This window comes from Aristolochia californica, unplaced genomic scaffold (assembly GCF_029961685.1).
Source record: "Aristolochia californica isolate CCGP_79_NKW_82.1479 unplaced genomic scaffold, dmAriCali1.0.hap1 SCAF_4, whole genome shotgun sequence".
In the NCBI taxonomy this organism is placed as follows: Eukaryota; Viridiplantae; Streptophyta; class Magnoliopsida; order Piperales; family Aristolochiaceae; genus Aristolochia; species Aristolochia californica.
In genome coordinates, this window is record NW_027182103.1 from 5204636 (window position 1) to 5216717 (window position 12082).

At 37.9% G+C, this 12082-nt stretch overlaps 1 protein-coding gene across 1 annotated transcript; it reads right to left on the reverse strand.

Annotated features, from left to right (window-relative positions):
- Positions 1–7496: 7496 nt before the first annotated feature.
- LOC137962041 (14-3-3-like protein D) lies at positions 7497–11736 on the reverse strand. Its single transcript, XM_068808752.1, has 7 exons — positions 11543–11736; positions 11132–11438; positions 10965–11052; positions 9606–9715; positions 9333–9481; positions 7961–8013; positions 7497–7861 (listed from the first exon to the last, which is right to left on the reverse strand). Exons 1-7 carry the CDS (start codon positions 11613–11615, stop codon positions 7859–7861), a joined length of 783 nt encoding a protein of 260 aa, XP_068664853.1. The 5' UTR covers positions 11616–11736; the 3' UTR covers positions 7497–7858.
- Positions 11737–12082: the final 346 nt, after the last annotated feature.

Genomic DNA, 12082 nt, shown 5'->3' on the forward strand with positions numbered 1-12082 from the left:
TCTTATGGGCTTGGGCCCATCTTCCAACATTCTTAGGTATGTGAGCCTTCCTTAGTCGTGTGGGTTTGGGCCCATCTTCCAACACTCTTAGATATGTGGGTCTTCCTTGGTCATGTGGGTTTGTGCCCATTTTCCAACACTCTCCCTCAAGCTGGGTGTGAGAGAACATCATGAACTCCCAACTTACTGCAAATATTATACATAATATTTTTGTATAAAATGACAGTCCTCCATATCTTCCAACACTCTCCCTCACGCTAGTGCTTTCGCTCATGAGGCCCAACTGACATAAGATAAGTGAGAGTAAAATCACTTCAAACCGTATGATATTGTTCCATAATCCAATTAAATAACTCATGCTGGATGTTCGGCACATTCCTATCTTCTATAGGTAGTAGTACTCCTATTAATGCAGGTGGTGGGTCTATACGCTGTTCGGAAGTGTAAGAAAAGAAAAAACTTCTTCCATCACCGTGTCCCTCCACAGGATAACGACTCTCAAGTGGTAAGAGTAATAAATGTCAATTCATGGGGGTATAACATAGAGTTAGTAATAAACTCTTCCATCATCGTGAAATAACATAGATGTCCTTACAGGTAGTGGATGTAGTAATAAGCTCCTCTGTCACGGTGATGTAACATATACCGAGGCCACCTCTTCTTCAATAATAATGTCTCATACAAAGAGACATAATAGCTGTAGCTGAATATAACACGACCATTTTCCAACATATAACAACCAAAATAATAAACATTGTAAAAAGACCCATGAAATAACCCGATATAAAAATTTCTTCTTAGATGCACAAGCTTCATTTGTACTCCCCCTTTCTTGAATATTTTGGGCACATAAAACTTATCCACAACATATGGAATACAATACCTCTTCTTCTACTTCTTCTACGTCTCCCCCTCAAGTTGGGAGGTAATGGCAGTGATCCCAACTTGAACCAAATATCATAGATGTAGCAATAAGCCCAAATAACAAAGATGTATAAATAAGCCCTCAAACCAGGGAGCAGTGAGATATTTTCTTGACATAACAACTAAAAAAGTGATGCAAAACAATGGGCTTAAATTCGGATTTTCCAATGCAATAGAATACGAGTTTGACCTTTGATTCTTCCAATGCGAATATATCTTTAAATATAGATCAGAATGACATGAAATTTTTTCCTTCTTAAACTCGACTTAAATACATTTCATCCAAGTATAACTTCTCTTCATAAAATATAATTATCAAAAAATAAATAATCTGATAGATTTCGGTCTCTGTCATCTGGCCGAACTAAGTATTGTTTCTCCTTTTGCCAGCATGACCATTGACTCTTCCAAGATCAATATCTCCTTATAAAAAACTCAGATCGAGAATTGGTTGAATAGGTAAGAAAAGATACTTATAGATCTTTCTTTTGATATATAATTATCCATATAAATTCTCGTTCTTGGTAGCATAAAATACCTCGGAAGTTGAAGCTTTCTGCTGCTACTCGAAACTCTGTTGCAATCTGACCTTTGCTGCTTCAAATATCGTTTTCTCTTTGTAGATAACTCTGATTGGAAAAAATTCTTTTCTCTTGGAAAGTAGACTCGAATATTTTTTCTTCAATATATAATTTGAAATTAGAGGTAAAAACACAAAGAAAACTAACGGGTGTACGGGCTAAAAAGGAAAAAAATACGAACCTAGACGTTGGGTTTAGGGTTTAGATAAACGAATGTCATTATCTCTGTGGGTTGACCAAGTCAACTCACAGAATCTGCTCTGATACCATGTTGAATTTATAGAAAAGATAAATACTTCTTTGATTTATTAATATCAGGATACATGAAGCTCTATTTATAATAGAAGAAGGTAGTAGAGTCCAATTACAATAAAATTATCTTTGTTCCAATTACACCCAAACTCTAACACTTAAAGATAAGTCATAACATAATTAAATAACCCAAAATAAATAGAAGATTAACATGACTAAAACACCTTTAAACTGAAACTCTTATGTAAGACTTGCTTCCATAATAATTCTGGCTCTAATAGACTTCTTATTGTGTAAGACTTTTTATGCCACCTCACGTGATCATGGTGGGTCCCATATCTTATAGGATTAGACTCATCTTCCAACATTCTTAGGTATGTGATTTTTCTTGGTCGTGTGGGCTTGAACCCATTTTTGTGGATCCATATCATATGGGCTTGGGCCCATCTTCCAACACTCTTAGATATGTGGGTCTTCCTTGGTCGTGTGGGCTTGGACCCATCTTCCAACAAAAGTGACCAGTTTTTTATACCAAGAAGAGCTAGAGACTTAGACATAACATTCATTGAAATATTGAATAGGATACAAGAACCAAAATATAGAAAGTTATCATAAACTAACTTTTGAATTCCATGCACCATATGCAATACTCTATTTAAAAGAAGAGTCCTAAAAGGTGAAAGCACAAGTCTAAGAGGAAACTCAATATTAAGATTCTTTCACTAGATTTTGAAAGCAAATAAGAGACTTGAGCAAAGCAAGAATAACAAGTCAAAAAGAGAAAAAAATGACTTAAAATTCAAATTCATATGCAACATGCTATTAATATGATTTTTTTATTCTTCCAATGTAGATATTGTATGCCTAGCAACTTCCCAAAGGTCACCCATCCTAAGATTACTCTCGCTCAGGCTCGCTTAACTTCAGAATTCTTAGTCAGATACCTAGCCTATACAACCCGAAAAGACTAACCATTTAAGGTACAGAAAGCTAAAAACCTAACCCATCAGTAGACCATGGGCAGACAAAACCTAACCCAGGTGGACCGGAACCACCTAGCTCTGACACCCACCCCGCCTATTCTGGAGCCGTCTCTCATGGGATTCGAACGGCGGACCTGGCATGCCCAGCTTTGATACTATGTCAAATGCCTAACAACTTCCCAGGAGGTCACCCATCCTAAGATTACTCTCGCTCAGGATCGCTTAACTTCAGAGTTCTTAGGCAAATACTTAACCAATACAACCCGAAAAACACTAGCCGTTTAAGGTGTGAAAAGCCAAGTACCTAACCCATCAGTGGACCAGGGGTGAACGAAACCTAACCCAGGTGGACCGGAACCACCTAGCTCTGACACCCACCCCGCCTATTCTAGAGCCGTCTCTCACGGGATTCGAACGACAGACCTGGCGTGCCCAACTCTGATACCATGTCAAACGCCTAGCAACTTCCTAGGAGGTCACCCATCCTAAGACTACTCTTGCTCAAACTCGTTTAACTTCAGAGTTCTTAGGCATGTTTAAGGTGCGAAAAGCCAAGTACCTAACCCATCAGTGGACTAGGGGCGGACGAAACCTAACCCAGGTGGACCGGAACCACATAGCTCTGACCCCCACCCTGCCTATTCTGGAGCCGTCTCTCATGGGATTCGAACAACATATCAAACGCTAGCAACTTCCCAAGAGGCCACCCATCCTGGGACTACTCTCGCCCAAGCTCGCTTAACTTCAGAGTTTTTAGTCAAATACCTAACCAATACAACCCGAAAAGACTAGCCGTTTAAGGTGCGGAAAGCCAAGTACCTAACCCATCAGTGGACCAGGGGCGGACGTAACCTAACCCAGGTGGACTGGAACCATCTGGAAACATCAGATTGAAAATTGGTTTATTTGGTTAGAAAATAGACACACAAAACTTTCTTTTGAAATCTGGTTTTCTATATAAATTCTCATTCTTCATGGTACAAAATGTCTTTAAAATGAAATTTTTTACTATCATTCTAATCATTCCTACTATTTGACCTTGGCTACTTTAGATGTTGATTTATCTTTCTAGAAAACTGATTTCAAGAATTCTTTTTTTCTTTGGAAATTAGGGACTCAAGGCCTGTTGAATTTATGGAAAGTAGAAAAGTTTCACCAACTTGTTGTAATTTGAGTACAATGACCTTCGATATATAATAGAGGAAATAATTAGAATCCAATTACAATTAACTACCCTTATCCCAGTTACATCCAAAGTTAAACACTAAAAGATGAGTCTTAGAACAATTAAACAACTCAACATAAATAGAAGACTAACATAACTAAAACTCTTTTGTGAGACCTCCTTCCCTGAAACTCTTTGTAGACTCCACTATATTAATTCTGGTTTTGTGAGACCTCTTCCTATGAGAGTCATGTAAGACTTCCATATCTTCTCTTCAACACCCCCTCCAAGTTGGAGTTTATAACTTCAACTTGTAATGAAAATGATTTTTGGTCTTCAACCTTCATTGGCTAATTTTTTTTCATAGATGTTAAATCTTCATCATTTGTTCTCCCTCTTTCTTAAATATTTTGGTCACATAAGAATTACTACAACTTGTGGAACAAAATACCAAAGTACTCCTACTTCTCCCCCTCAAGTTGGGGATAAAAATGACAACGAGACCAAGCTTGGACAAGACACAATGTGGGAGAAGAAAATAACTTATAGCCTTACAATAAAACTTCATACACCAGTCAAAATAGTTATAGTTTGAAACACACTCCACTCAATTTTAAAATAAAAAAAAAAGGGTCCAACTTTAGGGCATAATAAAGAAACTACTCACTTTTTAAAGGTGGTTCAAATACAAATCACCTCTTGGGTGAAGAATAAAAAACTTGACTAAGCTAAATGTTGCGCACACTCCTATACTTTTTATGTAGTTGGTTTAGGTATTGCTCTGAATGATAAAAACACAAGATGATAAATTGAAGAAATATTAGAGGAAAACAACTTTAATTGGAAGGAGATGACTATGCAACACTCATACTTCCAAAGTGATTTTCTTAAAAAAAACTAGGGGAGATTAACGGTAGAACTTAATAAATTTGGCCAACTATAACTTTTTGTGGTGACCAATTTTTCGGGAAGAGCAACGATTGGGAAGAACAGTGACACTAGAGGTGTTTGGGGTGGATGGAATCGCATCATCCAGAGGAAGAGTAGAGGCACTGGAGGTGGCTGGGGCAAATAGAATCGCATCGTCCAATGGAAGGGCAACGACTAAGGTGGATGGAATCGCATTATCCAATGAAAGATCGATGGCTGGGGTGGACGGAATCGCATCATCTGATGGAAGATCGGTGACTGGGGTGGACGAAATCACATCATTCGGAGGAAGGGCAGAGGTTGGGGCAGACGGAATCGCATCGTCCGGTGGAAGGGCAGCGGCTGGGGCGAATGGAATCGCATTGTCCGGAGGAAGAGCAACGACAATGGAGGCTACTAGAGCGGATGGAATTGCAACATCCGATGGTAGAACAGTGGCTGGGGCGGACGAAATCGCATCGTCCAGTGAAGAGAGGTGGAAGAGTAGTAGCACTAGTAGTGGTTGGGGTGGATGAAATTGCATCGTCTGGTGGGAATAAGAGGTTCTATAGATTTTATTTTTTAAGAAAAAAATATTTTTGCACGTGCAAGTTCTTACGTTGTGCGGGACAGGGCATCGAGGGGGGGAAATAATTTTCACCCTCAACTTAGGGAAGGTTAATCAACTTGAATCAGAAGATGAACTTCAGTCGCATTATTCAATTTATCTCCTGACGTCGTTAGTGGAGCAACAACGCCCGATTCGTATTGATGAATCAGATGAATCTGCATATAACACCCACATTTTAACTTTTGGATTTCGGATTCCATAGTATTTTGCAAATCATCCAGATGAAGCGAGCGGATGCGTTGAACCATACCATCGAAGAAAAAGAAATTTCTCTCTCTTCGCGCTCTTCCCTCTCTCGCTCTCTTCTTCCTCTGAAATTTTCTTGCCCCTCTTGGCCTCCTTCTCCCTCTCGGCCTCCCTTTCCCTTCTCCCTCTCCCTACGAACATCCTCTCTCTCTCTCTCTCTCTCTCTCTCTCTCTCTCTCTCTCTCTCTCTCTACCTCTCAGCTTCCCGCTCGTTTCTCCCTCTCGGTCTCTGTTGCAGCATCACCATCGCAAAGCCTCCACTGTAGTTGCCTGCCGTCGCTCCATTGCATAACCTACGTAGCAGAGCATCCAATTAGAGCTTCTCTAGTGCAACGCCTCCGACATACCATCTGAGCGCCGCCACTATCGTCGATGCTTGCTGGCCCACCATTCTCCCTGTAATTATCAGGGTCATGAGGAAGACGATGCTATTGATTTAATTTTTCCTAAGTTAGAAAAAAATTAAACCAACATTATTTATTTTTTAATTACTGTATTATATTAGTGATTTAATAGTAGTAATTAAAATATTGTTAAATCAAGCATTTGATCAATTATTTTGGTTTAATTAACCATTTTTATAATTAATAAAACCAATGATTTAATGGAAAAATATTATTAACCCCCCGTCTCGATGAACTATAGGTAGCAGGGCGATCGGAGGGGCAAACAGCAAGGAGAACAATGACGACAAGGATGTCGGGAGAGATGAGTCAAAGAGACGAGGGGCTCGGCTCAGTCGGATGACTGGTGAAGAGCGAGGGGGGGGTGATTTAGGTTCGACGGGTAACAACGATAGCGGGAGTTTTGATTAATCGATTGAGAGCTTTGATACCATCTAGAATATAAGAATGGAGAATAATGTTACCGTAATTATTATTAATCAGGTGTACACTATTTAAAGAGTCACAACAGAGACAATAGATGATTACCATTCTACAATTTGAGTTTATCTCTAATTCAATCACTAGTTATCTTTATCTTTATGTTTCATTGTGTCTATTTTTTTATATTTTTTGTTGCATGTTCCCTAGTTTAATTAAAATAGATATTATATGTTATAACAACAACTTTCAATTGTAATCACGTTTTCTTTCCCAACCAACATCATTTGTTGTTCGTGTCTTCTATCATCCCAACTAAGATAGTAGGTAATGACTTTACCCAGTAAAATTTATAATCATAATCAAAGTAAATAATTACTTAAAGATAAATTTTAAAACAATTAAACAACTCATAACAAAGTAAAAATCTGAAAATTAGTAACTTCCTCCTTGGTTAAAGCTCTTTCTCATAGAGATACTTTTCCATAAAAATCATGTAAGACTCTTTCATATTTATTCTTCAATACTTTCCCTCAAGTTAGACTTTATAATTAAATATTATGGTCTTTATTTTTCATTGACTAATTTTTTTTTTCAAAAGTGTCAATTCTACATCTATGCATGCCATCTCCAGACTGCCTTTTGTTTCCAAGAATGTGAGAAACTTTTAAGTAGGCCTTCCAAAATTAAGCTAAATTTTTTAAATTTCATTTATTAATTTTTAAAGACGATCTTAGCCTATCTAGAATTTGATCTGATTCATAAATGCCACATCTACATGGCCATACTCGAAATTACTACATTTAATACTACTATTCAGATATTTAATCCGGGTCAACAAGGGATAACCCGGGTCAGGTTTTATAATATGGAAACAGAACACATGCAAAATGAAATCCTCAGCACACACCAGGTTTTAACAAGACAACGTTCTATTGTACACAAACACTATGAGCTCTTGTTAATTTATAGGGCAAAAAAAAAAAAAACCACAATTTTTTTTTACAAGGCATACGAAAACATTCAGAGCAATTGAAACAAATCCGGTCATCAATGGTTGTTCATGAAAACAAGAAACAACATCAAAGATGAGAAACAGAGGAAGAGCTGGGGCCCTTCAAAGAAATCATTTTAGCCACACCAGTCTCAAACCTAAGCTCTGAGGATGAAGAGCTCGATAAAATTGATGGTTTTACAAACCCTACAACGCCTCTGTCTAAACATCAACTAAAAAATCTCACTGTAATAGCATGCAAGAATAATAACATCACAGAGAACTGAGATTTTCTTTCACTAAAAACGATACCAGACGTGGCGGTGGCGGCCTCCAAGCTCTAAAATGCTTACTGAAAAAAGACAACAGGAGTAAGGTGGATGAGAGCTCTTCCAGTTTCAAAACTAACCCTATATTTTATATAAATGCTTTTAATGTGTTAAAAGCAAACCTCTGCATCATCTGCTCCACCAGCTTTTCTGCTGTCCATTTTCTGAGCGTCTTCTGAGGTCATAACAGGGCAACATGATCAGACAGCTTCAAGGAGAATCCATAGTCTTAACTCATTAGCTGATAGCAGGGCAACATTATTCTCTTTGGATGTTGTTTACGATTTCACATGAGAAAACCCCCCACGTGCCCATTGAGCAAAGGCGCAAGTAGGAGTCTATGATAGATTATAAATACAAAAGCATTCTCTTTTGTCATAGTTTCCCGCATATCCATAGTCTAAATCATTAGTTGATATTCAATGCATAAAACATGCTAACCATACTTAGGCTAGAGCAAACCAAAACAAAATCACACATTTTAGCAAATGCGTGTGTAATACAGAGAGTTGGAACAAAAATAAAAAGACATCAAATATTCGAATTATTTCCTTACTAAAATATGTACTGAAGCAAGATCTTGAAACAGGCGAGACTAATACTTAATTTATCTCAAGGACAGTCCTCAGACTCGTGTTTTTCTCGCTTTTTTAGCACAAATATGTGAAAGGAGTGAAACAGTTATTACATAAATATGCCAGGGACCCAGGTAGAGGTTTACATTATGATGTGTTTTCCATTGGAGAATGGTAAATCACCTCACATCTGAATCAGATGGTATGGGATAGGAGCCGTTGATGGCCTTGTAGGCAAAATATTTATCCAAAATCCACAAAGAGAGGCTATTGGTTTTCTTAGCTAAAAAGCTACTTAGATACTGTCGCTTGAACTAGAAAAGTAATGCAATCGGCTATAACAGAAGTAATGGAGTTTTATGCACTAAAAGTATCCTCATTCAGACCCAACTCTTTCTTCCAGAACTAGAAAACATACATTTGCTTTCACAACTGATTGGTTAAATGAACAATATAGCAAATTTATAATGTCTCTCACACATTGATAGTGATATATGGCATGTAGAACCAGAAGGCTTGAGACTGATCAAGGTATCACATGAAGGTAGCAACCTTGATACATCTAAGACAATGATGGAAAGAACACTAGACTTGATTCATAACTATCTGTTGTGAAAAGAAATAAACATATGGGAAGTATGACTTGTCACACACAGGAGAACAAACTAGAATTGTATGTGGAGAGTACTGATTTGAGCTAATAAGGTTAAGAAATACTTGGAATACCAATGACTACCATTTGTTAAAAATGTTATATTATTTGATAGATAAGCTTCATAAAAGACATAAATGAAATAGCATGAAATCTATCACTATAGACAGAATGCTGATGAGATGAGGAAAATAGAGAAGACCTTAAAATTTTAGAAGAAATGGCCATGAAAGCCAATAGTCACTTTGACAGTGTTTCAAAAGTTACCTCCATCCTCTGGGATGTCTGAAGTCCACAAAGTAAGATTATCCCTCAAAAGTTGCATGATCAAGGTACTGTCTTTGTAAGATTCTTCACTAAGGGTGTCAAGCTCTGAAATAGCTTCATCAAAAGCTTGCTTAGCAAGGTGACAGGCCCTGACAACAACAATAAAGTAGTTTTAATTTTTTTTTAAGTGATTAGGCCGTATGGTTTAATATTTAGATATCAAAAACTCTCTTTTTTCTTTGTTAATTCATTGACTCATTGCTCTACACTCACCTTTCAGGGGAGTTCATAATTTCATAATAGAAGACAGAAAAATTCAACGCTAAGCCCAGACGAATTGGATGAGTAGGGGACAGATCTGCCCCTGCTGTACTTGAAGCAGTCTGCCATTTGTTAAAAAGGAGAACTGAGATATAGAAAATGGTCATGAAAAGGCAAAGAGTACATCAAAGTAAAAATAGTTAATAAATAAAAGATCTAGAGTCATGCTATTTTTTATATGCAATGAATGTGACAAGATGAGAAGATAGAAAAATAAGTAAATAAAAAAGAAAGTGATATCTGCGAAAATCCAATTTGATACAGGTCCCACAGCTAGGTACAAGCCTCTACACAAGTCACACCTTAAAAAAGATGACAAGGAGCAAACTACTATATCTTTTGCTTCAACTTAAGTTAAAAAAGTTGCATACACCTTTCAATTTGCATGTTGTAAGTAAAAACATGGAAAGCATGGAACACAGGTGGATTGCATCATATGCTGGTTAATGACCACACCTAGATTTCCTTTTTTTCTATGATGGTAGTCCTCAATTGTCAGATTGATATGTACCATGCATCATCAGACGTAACATCACAATAATAAACAAACACTAAATAGATCATACAATATACATAGAGATAAATGGTAAATACTGCATGGTCTGAAGAGATAAAATAGAAGCAATTAGACAAAAGAAACTATTCACATGCCAGGAGAGGATCAGAGTCAATCATGAAGTAAACAAATAACAAAAATAAGCACCAAGATTGCGTTCAAATGAGAACAACACATCATTAGAACTCTTCTACACAATATACATATCCCTTCAAGCATGCAAATGAGAACAACCCAAAGAGTATTGCAACTCTTCTACACAATATGCATATCCCCTGGACACGAAAATGACAGTAGAATTAGGCAAACAACAAGGCTAGAGTGACTAACCATAGGCAAAATGCATTACAATGAACAATGATTAATGAACATCATCTATCATGCATATTCTTTAAGAAAACCCCATTAAGTCATGATGAAATCTGCTTTTTCAAAAAAAAAAAAAAAAAAAAAAAGTCAATGTCAAATCAAGACATGATCTGAGGGCACAGAAGATAAGAAAATGGAGAAGGCAGATTTAAAACGCTGTACTCCTCACAAAATATAACAGAGTCAAGAGAATCACAACAAAAAAACCTACAATTTGTTCGGATGCGGAAGATTCTTTTCGAAAATAACCATAGACTGAAAAACTTCAATACGTAACATTTCAAATCACATCAAAATAACTTTTCAGAATGAGAAGAAGTAAAAAGACTGAAACTCTGAAACCTCTTCCCCTTTTTTAGCATGCAGGACTGACTGCATAGGCATACCTCATAGGCTTTCAGCGACTGATCCGCAGCCTCCTTCTTCTCATTACCAGACTTAAATTCGGCCAAGTAACGGAAGTAATCCCCTTTCCTGCAATCATCGAAACCCTCAAAACCCTAAACACCCGACTTCCACCCAAAAAGCACAACCATCAACAGAGATCACTCACATTTTATAATAAAACACAGTAGATTCTCCCGCAGAGGAAGACGGAATGAGGTGTTCGTCAATTACGGTCATGATATCCATACAAATGTTTGACAATTCCGTTTCCACCTTCTGCCTGTATTCCTTAATTCGCTTAACGTTCTGTTCATTTCCCTTAGTTTCCTCTTTCTGCTCAATGGAACACAAGATCCGCCAAGACGCTCTCCGTGCCCCAATGACGTTCTTGTAGCCAACAGAAAGGAGATTCCGCTCCTCTACAGTCAATTCTACATCAAGCCTTGCCACCTTCTTCATAGAATCCACCATTTCTGCGAGAACAAGACATACATGAAGGGAAACCCTAGGCGACCGGCATAAAAACACCCAGATAGAAAAGCAAAGATGTACGAATTTGGGAGAAAAAAAACAGTACCATCATATCTTTCAGCTTGCTCAGCGAGCTTTGCAATGTAAACGAAGTTCTCACGTTCCTTAGGGGAAGCCATGAAAGATCTGCAAGTAGGGTTTCAGAAGCTCTCTCTCACCCTCAAGATTTATCTATTTTACTGCAATTCGTCGATTCGATGAGAGAAAGAGAGCAGTCGAGAAAAATTACAAGAACAAGGACGTTGGGGCAGGCAAAAGCCTCTTATAGGAGTTTCAAGGTATACAGCCAGCAAGGCATATCGTGGGCCCGATGTCTGGTCCACCGTGGCGTGTAAGGGGGGAGGCAGAAATGAGGAGTCACTGCATGCTTAGGGGTAATTTAATTTTAGATGTCGGGGTGTCCGATTCAGAAAATTCTTGCTGAGATTACACAATTGGGGGGAGTTTGTAATCTTGATCTTCCATTTTACGGAAGGTCGATCGTCGTCCTCAACAGCCTGTTCCCAGACTGATCGTCTTCTATTTTGAAGGTAACTTGCTGTCGTCCCTCACCTCGTCATGCTGCTTCCGTCAAAATTTCAGAACA

Bases quoted from the DNA above. Each gene is read 5' to 3' on its own strand.
- LOC137962041 (XM_068808752.1), bottom strand. From the start codon at position 11,615: ATGGCTTCCCCTAAGGAACGTGAGAACTTCGTTTACATTGCAAAGCTC. The intron at 11,053-11,131 runs GTGAGTGATCTC...CGATGATTGCAG, and splicing joins ACTGTGTTTTATTATAAAAT to GAAAGGGGATTACTTCCGTT. The intron at 9,482-9,605 runs GTGAGTGTAGAG...TGTTGTTGTCAG, and splicing joins ATTATGAACTCCCCTGAAAG to GGCCTGTCACCTTGCTAAGC.